General features: G+C 25.7%; 2 protein-coding genes and 2 long non-coding RNA genes across 7 annotated transcripts; 1 reads left to right on the forward strand and 3 right to left on the reverse strand.

The window, feature by feature from the left end:
* Positions 1 to 470: 470 nt before the first annotated feature.
* LOC102653751 lies at positions 471 to 2,338 on the reverse strand. Of its 3 annotated transcripts, none has more exons than XR_411446.3 (5): positions 2,144 to 2,278; positions 1,993 to 2,055; positions 1,706 to 1,907; positions 872 to 1,026; positions 471 to 815 (listed from the first exon to the last, which is right to left on the reverse strand). It is a non-coding gene; the product is annotated as an uncharacterized LOC102653751 (long non-coding RNA). The 3 variants fall into 3 exon arrangements; XR_411445.3 differs by having other exon boundaries at positions 770 to 815; positions 884 to 1,026; XR_001702602.2 differs by lacking the exons at positions 1,706 to 1,907; positions 1,993 to 2,055 and having other exon boundaries at positions 770 to 815; positions 884 to 1,026; positions 2,144 to 2,338.
* Positions 2,339 to 3,358: 1,020 nt separating this feature from the next.
* On the reverse strand, positions 3,359 to 7,087 carry LOC102653826. Of its 2 annotated transcripts, none has more exons than XR_001702600.2 (6): positions 6,950 to 7,087; positions 6,741 to 6,833; positions 6,483 to 6,592; positions 5,809 to 6,273; positions 5,520 to 5,703; positions 3,359 to 3,458 (listed from the first exon to the last, which is right to left on the reverse strand). It is a non-coding gene; the product is annotated as an uncharacterized LOC102653826 (long non-coding RNA). The 2 variants fall into 2 exon arrangements; XR_001702601.2 differs by having other exon boundaries at positions 6,945 to 7,046.
* On the forward strand, positions 3,455 to 8,566 carry LOC724780 (G-protein coupled receptor Mth2). The gene is made up of 6 exons (XM_001120679.5): positions 3,455 to 3,963; positions 5,480 to 5,718; positions 6,100 to 6,266; positions 6,417 to 6,650; positions 7,053 to 7,337; positions 7,649 to 8,566. The coding sequence occupies exons 1-6, from the start codon at positions 3,853 to 3,855 to the stop codon at positions 8,122 to 8,124; spliced, it is 1,512 nt and encodes a 503-aa protein (XP_001120679.2). The 5' UTR covers positions 3,455 to 3,852; the 3' UTR covers positions 8,125 to 8,566.
* Positions 8,567 to 10,541: 1,975 nt separating this feature from the next.
* Positions 10,542 to 13,221, reverse strand: LOC408730 (inositol polyphosphate 5-phosphatase K). The gene is made up of 9 exons (XM_392265.7): positions 12,875 to 13,221; positions 12,500 to 12,616; positions 12,342 to 12,419; positions 12,045 to 12,192; positions 11,790 to 11,965; positions 11,432 to 11,659; positions 11,194 to 11,347; positions 10,879 to 11,068; positions 10,542 to 10,762 (listed from the first exon to the last, which is right to left on the reverse strand). Exons 1-9 carry the CDS (start codon positions 12,898 to 12,900, stop codon positions 10,587 to 10,589), a joined length of 1,293 nt encoding a protein of 430 aa, XP_392265.4. The 5' UTR covers positions 12,901 to 13,221; the 3' UTR covers positions 10,542 to 10,586.
* Between the last annotated feature and the right edge of the window lie 415 nt (positions 13,222 to 13,636).

The raw sequence follows: 13,636 nt of genomic DNA on the forward strand, positions 1-13,636 counted from the left end.
ATTTTTTTCTGAATACTCACATTGACGTCAGACATTATTTTTACTGGAAATATTATGTATATACAAAATCAACGATTTTAGTTAGGAATTTAATTATATTATGCATTCATCATCTTCATTCATAACGATTGAACAATAAGTATCAAAAAACATTCACCTTGATAAATATATATATATATGATATTTGTATAGAATCTATTTATAAAGATATTAAATTGAAAATTGTTTGAAACATAAAGAATATAAAAAACTTACTTATCATTTTATCTATTATGTATTTATTACTATATCTAGCACATAATAATATATCCGCTTTGTCATTACGAACTTTTCTTATCATTTTATTTAGAGAAAAATTAAAAAATTTTTCTGAAAATCTTATCTTTATCTTTTTTTTTTTTTTTAAATCAATTTCTTTCTATTTTTAATTTAATAAAAATTTGGAGAGCATAAAAATTAATTTTTTTTCTTTTTTGCAAGATAATTTTACTTTTTTTTCGATGAGAGAATTATAAAATGAAGATAAATATGTATTTAAATGCCTCAACAATAAATCACACAATGTATAATAACCGATATAACAACCGGAACTGATAAGAAAAATTTTTCTTATAAAAAAGTAACATTGTCATTTATTTACAATAATTTCTTCGTGTGTAAATAATGATTTAATATTAATGAATGAAATTCTTTATAATATAAGGATAAAAGAAAATTGATAAAATAAACTTGTGAATTCTTAAACTTCTAGTCAGCTCTAAACCGATAAACCTGGTTTCTCTCTAAATTTATCCCTGGTGATTAATCCCCTGTAACTGTAGATATAACTATATAAATTTCAAAAAATTACAAAAACCGGCGATCATATTACCCGCTCAATAACCTTAAAAATTCCGTTTATACGTTTCATCGATGCACCGTACTTTATCACCACGAAGATCTGTACAATCCATGCAGCAACGCGGAGACAAATATTTTTCTTTTTCTTTTTTCTCGTTTCACATTTTAATTAAGATCCATGTCCATCTAAAAATAAAAATTCTTAAATTACAACTTGCCGTGCTACGTTCGTTCCGTTCGAATTGAATCGAAGGAAGAAAGATTTGGAATGGAACAAATGCGCAAATATCTGCAAATATCACCTTCATCGAGGAATAACATAACGGTTTCTGTTACGCACAACTGGCCGATCCATCCGGATACTACAATTCGAAATTCGGGGAAAATCATTCAACTTTGCATTTCGCGGAATTATATATGTAACAAAGTTCAAAACTATATATATTTTACGCTCACGCCTACGTCATCTCGATCGGAGATAATAGAAAAATTTTCTCCGATATTACGTCACATTATGCCGATATCGTTCGTAAAAGTATTTTTTAACGAGTAGAAAGGGAGGTTGACCGATATCGCAAATTCATTGAATTTTCCTTCAATTTCCGTATTATTCGACGTATTATTATTATTATTATTTCCTTTCTTTCTTTCTTTCACGTTTCATTTCGACGAACAACGGGGGAAAATATTTCATCCTTGTCCCGAATGTTTTCATTTTGATTCACACTAGTCGTTTCGATTTTTACCGAGGAAAGAATACGAATTTGCGAATTCGATCCATTTCCAATTTTCAAAAATGTAAAAAATGAAAGTCAGAATACGTATAGAAAGACACAAGTTGTATAATATATCAAAAGTTATATACCTTCCTTTTAAAGGTTAGGCAAAGAGGTACGCTTGCTTTTTTCGCCCGGTGAACAGAGATGCAAAATTATTAATCAATCGATATTTTTGATCATCACAAGCACGATGTAGTAGTTCTCGTGAATTTTAGACGTGATAAGAGATAGTAACAAGTAAAATAGCATGAATCACAACATATGCGTAACGACACTATTACAGCATGACTATCGAAAAAAAAATTGATAAATTAAAGTGGGTTAATAATCCAAGTAGAAAATTATCGTTTAAGCAACTTAATATTCAACTTACGTAAGAACGTTAATTTATACACTAATTCAACAATATTAAAATATTTATCTTTTTCTTAATAACCTGTACAAAATCACGAAAATTGAATTACCGATCGATATACAGGGAGAAGGATTGAACGTAACTAAAATATAACCTAAAATATACTCACTCGACGAAGAAGAAACTCTTTTCGTTTCATTCCCTTTTTTGAATGATCCATCCGATGTGTAATTACAACACCTGTCTCTACTCGATCTAAGAAATGTAAGTATGATGCATCGTACGAGTAATCGTGCACTGATAAATAAAGGAGGAGTGTGAGGAGTGCGGCCAGTGTGCTGGCGGACATCGATGGGTGAACCACGTGGATTTCGACAGATATATTATACAATATATATATACATACATACATACATACACGCAATTACGTGATTCGATAAATTTAAATAACAATCGATTAGAGGAACAATCGCATTAGATCGTAATACGAGAAAAAATCGGAAGAAAGAAAAATTATCATCGCTCGAACGATTTAAATTCAATTCGAAATTCGAAATCGAAAGTGAATAACGATTTTTCGCGCGCGAATGCGCGTGTTGTTAAAATTTCGTCGTCTTTTTTTCACGGATTAATTAAACGCGCGATTGATAATAGGTAACTGTGAGATAAAACTTACGTAATTTCAATGCCGAAACGTATTGTTTCCATTGTAATCAATTTCTTTTCTTTTTCAACTGGATATATCCTAGCGAAGGAACAGGTATGATATAGAAAAAAAAAATTAAGCACCATTTTATAATTATAACAAAGAGATATATACAAGAATATAATTTTCCTTTCTTATGCAACCATCTTGTTATTGTATTTGTATCAAAGATCCGGTTTTTTTATTTTCCTCGAAATAACGGACCATTCATTTTTTATTAATAATAAAATCGATCTCGAGTGTCATGCTTTGAAGATATTTTAATTCACTGGGTTTTTACCCGGTTTAGCTACATTCGATAGATGACTAATTTTTCGGTTATTCCTTATAAGCCGTATCTTATAATATTGCTTACTCCAAAGTCATTAATTAAACACAACCGCTTCTTCATAGTTGAGTCGCGATTAAATAAGGCTATTTGTTATTCCAGATCTCGTTCGAAACACTGCCATTTTTGATACAATCGACGAATTATTAAGACCGGTTGGATTATTAATTCTCCTTTGGTTAAATATACCGATTTTGCTCTTCGAAGAAGGAGAAGAGAGACTTGTTCCGTTATTTTCATTCTTATGGTTCATTATTTGGTCGAAAAGCTGGAAAATAATCAGAGAAGGAGTTGTATAAATATAATGGAAATCCGGGTGTAATATCTTGGAAATATATAATCTCTGTTACCTGAAATCTCTCTTTAACTCTTTAATCTTATACCTCTCTTCTTTTCAACCTCTTGTTTCAATTTGAATAATTTCAAGTATTTGGAGAGGGCAGGATCATCCTGTGAAAAAAGAAAAAAAAGGCAGTCAGAATATCTATAATATATATAATATATAATATATGAAGAGAATATCTGTAATATATAAAGAGAAATATAAGAGAAAAATAATACAAAGAATGTTATTGAACAGAAGAATATTTCAAATTTTCTATTTCTATCTGGCTGCACATTGTAAAGTTTCTTTGACCGGGCAAAGGTATTTTCATTAACGAGAAGGAGAAATTAGACTGAAGTTGATAAGATCTGTCTAACCGAAGCGAAGTGGCGTTGAAGAAAATTTGGAAAATTTTGGAGAAGGCGGTGAATCTGTTTTATACACAAATATTCGAGGAACGTTATTTTTCTTTTTTTTTTTACGGCAGTGTTTGCAGAAATAGAATTGAAGGAGAGAAAAATGTCTGGAACTGTGAAAAAATTTTTAGTGTTATTGCAGATTCTTTTTTGCGAATTTACGATTTGCACTGCTCGTTTAGAAGAACCACCGGTCATATATTCGATTCCTTTGGTAAGTATATTAAAACTCATTCATCAAAGATAATCTTTGAACGTATAAGATATAACATGATAAGACATAATGCAAACGTATCAATTCTTAAATTGAACTTGAAAGTTACAAGCAATCAAATTTGAAATTATAAAAGAATTGATATAAAAAAATTGTTTTATATCTTACAAAAGTTATAGTTTAAGATTGACAATAGAAAATGAGAAAATATCTTTGTAATCTTCATTCATTAAAATTAATTTGTTTCCATGAAGTTACTGCAAAATGTTAAAGAAAAGAGTTTCAACTTTAAAAAATCTTGAATCAATATTCATGCATATAATATCCATTTAAATAATGGGAATAATATTAACATAAAAAAATTGCTTTATACCTTACAAAGCTTCAAGATTGACAATTTCATGGAAAAATGAGAAAATGTCTTTGTAATTTTCATTCATTAAAATTAATTTGTTTTCATGAAATTATTGCAAAATGTTAAAGAAAAGAGTTTCAACTTTGAAACTTTTGAATCAATATTCATGCATGTAATATCCACTTAAATAATAGGAATATTAATATAAAAAAATTGCTTTATATCTTACAAAGCTTCAAGATTGACAACTTCATGGAAAAATGAGAAAATGTCTTTGTAATTTTCATTCATTAAAATTAATTTGTTTCCATAAAGTTACTGCACAATGTTAAAGAAAAGAGTTTTAACTTTGAAACTCTTGAGTCAATATTCATGCATAATATCCATTTAAATAATGGGAATAATAGTAATAATATTAATATAAAAAAATTGCTTTATATCTTACAAAGCTTATAGTTCAAGATTGACAAGTTCATGGAAAAATGAGGAAATGTTTTTATAATCTTCATTCATTAAAATTAATTTGTTTCCAATTTGTTTGAAATTAGTGCACAATATTAAAGGAAAGAGTTTCAACTTTGAAACTGTTGAGTGTATATTCATGCATGTAATACCATTTAAATAATGGGAATAATATTAATATAAAAAAATTGCTTTATATCTTACAAAGCTTAGTTCAAGATTGACAATGGAAAAATGAGGAAATATCTTTGTAATCTTCATTCATTAAAATTAATTTGTTTCCATGAAATTACTGCACAATGTTAAAGGAAAGATCAACTTTGAAACTCTTGAGTCAATACTCATGCATGTAATATCCACTTAAATAATGGGAATAATATTAATAATTGAATAAAGTTTTCTGAATTTTTTCACATTGTGAATGATAAATTGATAAACACTTCTAAACAGTATTACGTAATAATTTACATAATAGGATTAACAATTTATTCTATTCAAATGTAAAATCATTAATTATAAACGTTTAACTCTTGCAAAGTTTTGTCTCGCATTACGTTGCATTTATATATTATTTTATCAATGAAATTTTCATGATTGAATAAACTAATTCCTTTATCGATATCGATAAGATAAACTTTTTTAGATCGATTTTTAAACCTTTAGACATGCGTAAAAACAACCTTCGATTTTATCCCACAGGAAAACAAGACAACGACGCTCGACGAATACAAAAATTTACCTGTGGTTGGAAAATGTTGCCCGATAGGCGAAGTTTTTGTAAGAAACGTAACTGGAAAAGCGGTTTGCACAGTTATGGATCCCTTCAGTATCGAAAATTTCTCTCCTATTTTCTATAATTTCAATGATTCTGGTTATAGTTTCGGTAAGGTTCGAAGTACGTTTGTCGCGATTATTGGAAATCCCTGTAAATACAAAAAGTGAGTAGAAAATATTCAAATTGTATATATACACACTTCAAAGTTAAATTAATAATTAATTTTACTCAATTTTTATTCGTAAAATCAAACCTTGTATATTCTTTCTCTTGCTTTCAAAAGAAAAAGCAATTTCATCTCGAATCTATTATCGTATCGTAACATCTTGCATTCTTTATATTCAAGTTTTATATTCAAGGATAAGTAACATTCTTTCTTAATTCAAATGCAAATAATGATTGCAATTAATTTCAAATATTATCTTAATCTATCCACTATATTTCTAAGAATATAGTTTTGCGCTGAAACTATTAAATATACGTTAGAAGGATGTATAATTTGAAAAAAAAAAAAAAAATAAAAATTTTGCATTTATTCCTCCAGGTATATTTTAAATTCAACCGAAGACGCGCAAGATTTCCATGTATTATTAACCAATGGTTCGATATTTGCACGGGAACACGATCCACGAATATTGCAACCTGGAATCGATTACTGCATAGAAATTATTCCAGAGATGGGAATCAACACTTTTGTGTGTTTTCCTGAAGGTGAACCCTGAAATACATATACATATACATATACATATACATATACATATACATATACATATCATATATATACATATACATATCATATACATACACACACACATTATATATATATCAACATATATATTAACATTAACAAAATTGTTTCAGATCGCGTAATAATAACCGCAGACTCTCGAATTACGATCTACGCTTGTGGCCTTTTGATATCCGTACCATTCTTAATTCTTACAATCGCTGCGTATTCCATCACACCAGAGTTGAGAGACATATATGGAAAAACAGTGTGTCATTATTGTGGATGTTTGGCTCTTGCTTTCGTTATGCTAGTAATCATACAATTATGGAATATAGAATTGTCGAACCAAACTTGTACAAATATAGGTAAGATGATATATTTGATATCGTATAATACGTATCTAATTCTATGACTTATTAGTGATATAATCATTAAATATAGATAAAGTTACTTACGAAAAAAAAAATTCTTAAGTATTTTATCTGAAATTATCAGTTACAAGAGAATTGTATCTGAACTTCAATTTCTTATTATTTAAATGAAAAATCCTAAATAGTGAAAAGAAACAATAAACACGTGTTACATAAATTCTAGTTATATAAGTCATATTATATATTCTTTAACGAGTTCAAATGAATGAAATTATATTTTATTGTTACCGTACACAATGTAATTAGTCCAATGTAATATTACGAAGTAGAATGATATAGCAAAGACCAATGTTGTTTTTTAGAATTTAAGATCGACAATACGATTGAATTTTCCAGCATTCATTATCCAATTCTCCTTCATCGGCTGCTTCTTCTGGCTAAATGCGATGTGCATTGAAATGTGGTTGGTAGTGCGTTTCTACGTCGGTAAATGTAGGAACAGAGGATACTGTCGGGAAATCTGCGAGAGGACAGAAGCAAGAACGTTATTCTTTTGGTACTCTTTATGGTGCTGGGGTCCCTCGGTGATACTTATCCTTGTCTCAATGATCATGGATCTTAATCCTATGATACCTTCGACTTACGTGAAGAATTCCGGCAAGGAAAGTTGTTCGTTCAAAGGTAAGTTAAATATTTGAATTTCATTTTAGATTAACACGAAACATTTTGAATACAAATAATATATAATCTATTGAATGATATAATAAAGATTCTAATTGTCGTTCTTATTTTTATTCCTATGACATTTTCAAGAAATTCTTTTGATTTTGAATTTAACCTATGTCGATATCCGTAAAAAAAATTTTACAGAATATTAATCATATCAATCTTGATAATATATATAAATGATAAAATAATATTCAGTAAAATATTAAAACAAACGTACCATTGTTAAATCAAAATTTTTAAAATTATTATCTTTGAATTTGCAGCTGAAGACAAAGCGATACCATACTTTTATGTACCAATTGGTTTACTTCTCCTCGGGAATATAATTCTTTTTATTTTAACTTTCATCAAATTGACTAAATATCAAAGGCAACTTGACTTGAGACGTCTTAGGAGAAACGAACCATCGGATCAAGACGATCGAAGGACTTTTCGATATTTAATGAAAACCGAAATTGTCTGCTTGCTAATTTTTTTCTTGAACTTCTTCAATTGGATGATGGAATTAATATTCTGGTACATCAATGGAAATTCCTTCAACTGGCCCTCCTTCGATCTCGTAAACGCTCTTCAAGGTGTTTTTATTTTTGGTTTATTCGTACTACGAAGGCCACCGAGGGACTTTATATGGAATAGAATAAAAAAATTTCGAGGTATTAATGAAATACCAGAACGACAAATTGGAAGCATGGAATTGGGTCTGCTTCAAATGATGAATGGTGATCCTATGCCTAGATAGACACGATTATTGTTTAAAAATAATTTATTTTTCGATCCTTTTTCAAATTTGTTGAAACATCATAAAAGGATTACAAATCAACTGCCGAAAATGCTTGAAAGTTCCTTGAAGAGATGTACAATTTTAGTATAATATATTTATGAAGTATTGAATTAGTCAAATATTGACTAAAAATCGTCAAAAAATTGACGATTTTTATATATTTATTTTAAACAAGACTTATCGAATTATTATTTATTAATTAATTAACGAGTTAGAAGAAATTAGTTAACTCACATCACATGAACAATATATATTTCATTAACATATATTTCATCATGCATAACAATTTATTTTGTATATCATCTTGATTTTGAATAAGCAATGTGATTTATAATTTATTTAAAAGAATTTGATTATGTATTATACAAAAATACAAAATACAAAAATAATTTTATATTAATGAAAACTGGATGTTATAGACTGTGTATAAATATATGTACATATATTTATATTTCATTATTAGATTTTATTATTCAAAAACAAATGATATAAATTAATGAAAAAGAGATTTGATAAAATATATAATTTATTTTTGAAATGTATTTACATTATTTAATAAATGTATTCACATTTTTGGAGAATTATAGCCTGTTTTTTAGAAACTTGTTTTGATTATATAAAAACATATGCAACTCGTTTTATAGTATATGCAAATTGTATATATATTGATTATGTAACAATAAAAAACCAGATATATATATATACATTAAAAAATTTTTAATAATTTTTAGATATAAGATAACATGCTATTATTAGTTAAAGATATTCAGTATCATATATCAATTTCACTTATTTATATATCTATCATTTTTTTAAATAAATATTGTTTTTTTAAATAGTTTAATTAATATTTGTCTTTCTAATTAAAAAAGAAGTATATTATTTATTTTATGTATTATATTAATATTAAATATTCTTGTATTAATTATTATCATTTTAAGTATCCTCATTTTTGTATTAGGAATAGATTTGTATTAGGATAGATCATTTCAATATGTTTATTTCAAAATAAAATTATAAATGATATTTAAAAAACTTTTTGACCAATGAAAAATATTTATTTATTTGTATCTTTTGATACTACAGTGTACATTTGTATATTTTATTTCTGTTTCTAAAGTATTATATAAAAATAAAATAGTGTGGATTTGTATAACCAAATCCATTGCCACAATTACAATTACAATATTTTTACGGATAGAAACGAAAAATTTCTTAACAAAATAATAAATATTGATTGTTACCTACGAGTGCTTTTTCGAACATTAAGTACGCAAAATAACATTGCCATACTCGTTATAAGCTCTGTGACGTAAAACAATTAAGCTTTTGGGTAATAATTAATAACCCAAACCAGGTACCTAAAGTAATTTTTGAACATTAATGTTGTACAAGTTACATTGTGTCATTTAAAGAGTATTCTTCGCATTTATGCGTATTTTTGCTATTGCATTATCCAGTAAATACTATTTCAACAAAATTTTACATATCATTTTATGTATAAAAATATTAAATTATGTGATAAAATAAGGACTAATTTTTAAAAATTTATTACAAAAATATAGCTTTTTTTTATTAATTAAATTATTTAATTGTTTAAAAAGAAATTATTATTGAAAATTATTTACCGAATAATACATTTATGTAATTTGTAATTTTTTTCATTTTAAATATTTGATCATAATTTCAAGAAAATTTACATTTATACATAACTACACATATACATAATCATAACATATCAAATATGCAAAAATTTTCAAAACTCTTTCTAATTCTATAATAATGATGTCTAACAAAAATTATCATTTTAATATAAATAAAATAAATTTGTATAAAAAATTTAAATAAAATTTACTTTTTATAACTTGCTTTTTTAATCACTATGCATTTTATGTAATATCCAATAATTTAATTCATTATTATAATTATAAGATAATTAAGAGAAAAAATTAATATATGGAATATAATATTAAATTTGTTTGAAAAATAATAGTAAACACATTAAAGGCTTATTATAACAAAATCGATATATAATTTCAAATATCAGATATCTTGAAAAGAGATATTTGATTTATCTTCAATGTATATATTTCATATATATTAATGTTCATAAGATCAAATAACATACTGCTAAAAGATAATACTTTCGAAGATTAATATGTATATGTTGTATAAGCATAAATGTAAAGTAATATTCTAATCTTTTAAAAATAACTATTATAAGAAAATAATAAAATTATAAAGCTCAAGAAACTACATTTGAATAAAATAATATTCAATCACTCGGTGAAACTATTCATATGAATTTGATAATTTTTGAACATACATAAAGTGTCACAATTACATGTTCTAGTAATTATCACTGGTGATTATTATTGGTGATTATGCATAAACTAATTGAAAAACTAAATTAAAATTTATCAGATAGGTCTGTGATGGCCTGGAAAAGGTGGGCTAACACCTAAAATTCCCAAAAGATTTCCTCGCTGAGCAACATAAACCAAACGATACATTCCGGGTGCTCGGAGAGCCGTATCATTAAAGTAAATTCGTTCAATAATCGAATGAGGTTCAAAAGGAATTGGCGATGATTTACCTAATATAAATTTTTATCATAAATTCGATAAAATAATTGTGATGTAATGTGAAAATATAAATAAAATAAAATAATTGATACATTTAAAAAATTATAACAAAGTTATAATATCTTACCTCGACCCACATATTCATAAACAATATATTCATCTAAACTGGAAAATTCATTGGGAAATAAACCTACCCAATCACCACTAGCAGGTCTAGCATCTCCCAATAATTTATATGACACTGAATTTTCTTCATCTATAAACCAAGATGTTACCGGTTGAAATTCTACACCATAATCTTCTATACTTGGTCTGATCTGTGAATACAATACAAATCTTCGTAATAATAATAATTTTTATCATAATTAATTTTAATTAAATTTCATCAAAATTTTTTCAAAATTATTATTATTAATGATTTTTATGATCAATAAAATCTTACAATAATGTCAAATTCACCAGTAACAGGTTTGTGATCTGATTGTATATAATTGGAATGACTTTTATAATTATGCTGAATGACATTTAATTTAATATCATCATAAATATTTGCATTTACTCTGTACAAAATTCTATCAGTCCATGATGGTCGACGTCTAATATGAAAAAAGAAAAATTTTTAGTTAAAAAAAAAAAAAAAAAAACAAAAATATAAAAATATAATAATAAATACATATTACTTAAGATCAAATTCTTGAGATGCAAATTCATATTTATAAGTAGGAGGGAATGTAATAGCACTTTCATTTAATTCGGCAAAAGCGTCTCCTTTTTCCATTACCATTTTCAATTGATCTTTAGCTAACAAAGTTGTTAATTGATTTTTTTTAACCAATATGTCAATCTCTGTGGCAGTTAAATCTTCTCCATGTAATCGAAAATTTAAATCTCCAATCCAAAATACATAACTACATATAGAAATAATAATAATATAATTGACGAATAACATTATTGTAAATATAATATTTATAGAAAATACTATACTACTTACTAATCTATTCTCAAATTAAATTATCAATTCAAAAAATAATTACTTACTCATGGAACAATATCCTTGAAGTATCTGGATTACTAAAGCTATGATTTGTAAGTATTGTATTGTAATCCACAATTCTATCTGCCAATAAATGGTCATGTGGTGTCAAGTGTGTATTTACTACACACATGTTAATTCCATATATATTTAGTCTTATACTCACTGCACCTTTGTTTCCCTATAAATGATATGTTATTAAAAAAAATAAAAATCAATTTCATGCAATCGTACAATATTTATGCAAAATTTTGTCTTACCCACATGCCTCCACATCCTGTTCGTGTATATTGAGTTTCTATCGATCTCAAATGTGTGATATGTTTTCTTAAGCAAAAAATATTTAGAACAAGACCCTGTAAACGCTGTGTACGTATTTTTACATAATCATACTTCTTTAACACTTCTCTACAAAAATTTTAAATAATAAAATTCTTTTCTAAAGAGAAAAGAACAAATTAACACAATAATTAATAGTTTTTAGAAATTAATTATTAATTTACATAATATACAATTAAGCTTATTGTATTAATATTTTTCATTTTTATGTTTATTACCTAAAAGATTTAGTCCATGGATCTTCAAAGAATATATCCATTACCATATTTTGCGGTTGAGCTTTAACTTCTTGTAATCTAATATGTATAATTTATAATTTTAATATGCATATATTTTGTACATAATACATATATTTATATAAAAAAATTATATATACCCAATAAAATATAAATCAGCTAACGTTTTTGAATTGTTAATATTATTGAGATCAAGGAGTTTATTCAAACTTTGTTCTGGATATTTTGTTGCCACATTCCATGTAACAAAATATATTCTAAATACATAATAAATAATATTTTATTATTAAAATTATTTATAATAAAATATAAATAATAAATAAATTGATCAAATTGATCAAAATATATAATAACAAGCGCATATCTTTAATTTGATATTAAATTTTTAATTCATCATTTAAACGTGAAATATAAGTAAGATAAAAAGTTACAGTGTAATATGTGTGTGTAATGAGAAAAAAAAAATATTGAATAAAATATATATAGATAAAAAAGCATAGAAAAATTTTACTTACCTAAGATATTTCAATTTCTCAGCCATTTTTAAATATTGTGATACAAGTTGTAACAAAATTTTACTTTAATTTTATTAACATTAAAAATCAGGTACACTATAGTGACTATGCAATGTTTTCCAACATGTTTTTTAGGTTAAGAAATGGCATAATAAATGTCAATAATCGATTAAATAGTTTCTTCGTTTTAAATTTTCATTAAAATATTATTAACAAGTATTTTAACAAAGAAATTACAAAAATCACATTATTTTTCTATTAGGATACATTAGGAAATAATATTTGTACAACGAATCATACCGTTGACAGCTGCAAAGAAAGTATCTCCTTTAGACTAGGAACATGACGTCAAGAAAGCAACCTGTCATTTACATACTCACTATATGCATACGTATATATACATAAATACTTATATATTGCAATTATAATAGAGAAAATACATCAATTATATATTTAAGTATATGTTTGGTTGTGAGAGAAGATTAAATAAATCATTATATTAACTCTAATTTTTTGAACTGCTTTTTCATTTTAATTAATAAAATTTAATTAATAGAATTTAATTAATCCCGTTTTTTTATTTTAATTAATTTAAAGAGTTCTACTTACTGTGTAAAATATTATCATCTATAAATAGTAGTTTGAAAGTAAAATTGAATAATATATTTTTTTAAATTTTATTTATTATTAAATTTATTAAAAAAATAACATGAGAATAAAAATATGATAAATGTAAAACATTATTTTCAATGCATAGACCAA

Source organism: Apis mellifera, linkage group LG3 (genome assembly GCF_003254395.2).
Source record: "Apis mellifera strain DH4 linkage group LG3, Amel_HAv3.1, whole genome shotgun sequence".
In the NCBI taxonomy this organism is placed as follows: Eukaryota; Metazoa; Arthropoda; class Insecta; order Hymenoptera; family Apidae; genus Apis; species Apis mellifera.

Coding starts and splice junctions, on each gene's coding strand:
- LOC408730 (XM_392265.7), bottom strand. CDS start 12,900: ATGGCTGAGAAATTGAAATATCTTAG. Junction 12,617..12,874: donor GAGAAATTGAAATATCTTAG/GTAAGTAAAATT, acceptor TTATGTATTTAG/AATATATTTTGTTACATGGA. Junction 11,069..11,193: donor CTGGTGAATTTGACATTATT/GTAAGATTTTAT, acceptor TTGTATTCACAG/ATCAGACCAAGTATAGAAGA.
- LOC724780 (XM_001120679.5), top strand. CDS start 3,853: ATGTCTGGAACTGTGAAAAAATTTTTAGTGTTATTGCAGATTCTTTTT. Junction 5,719..6,099: donor AATCCCTGTAAATACAAAAA/GTGAGTAGAAAA, acceptor TTATTCCTCCAG/GTATATTTTAAATTCAACCG. Junction 6,651..7,052: donor CCAAACTTGTACAAATATAG/GTAAGATGATAT, acceptor TGAATTTTCCAG/CATTCATTATCCAATTCTCC.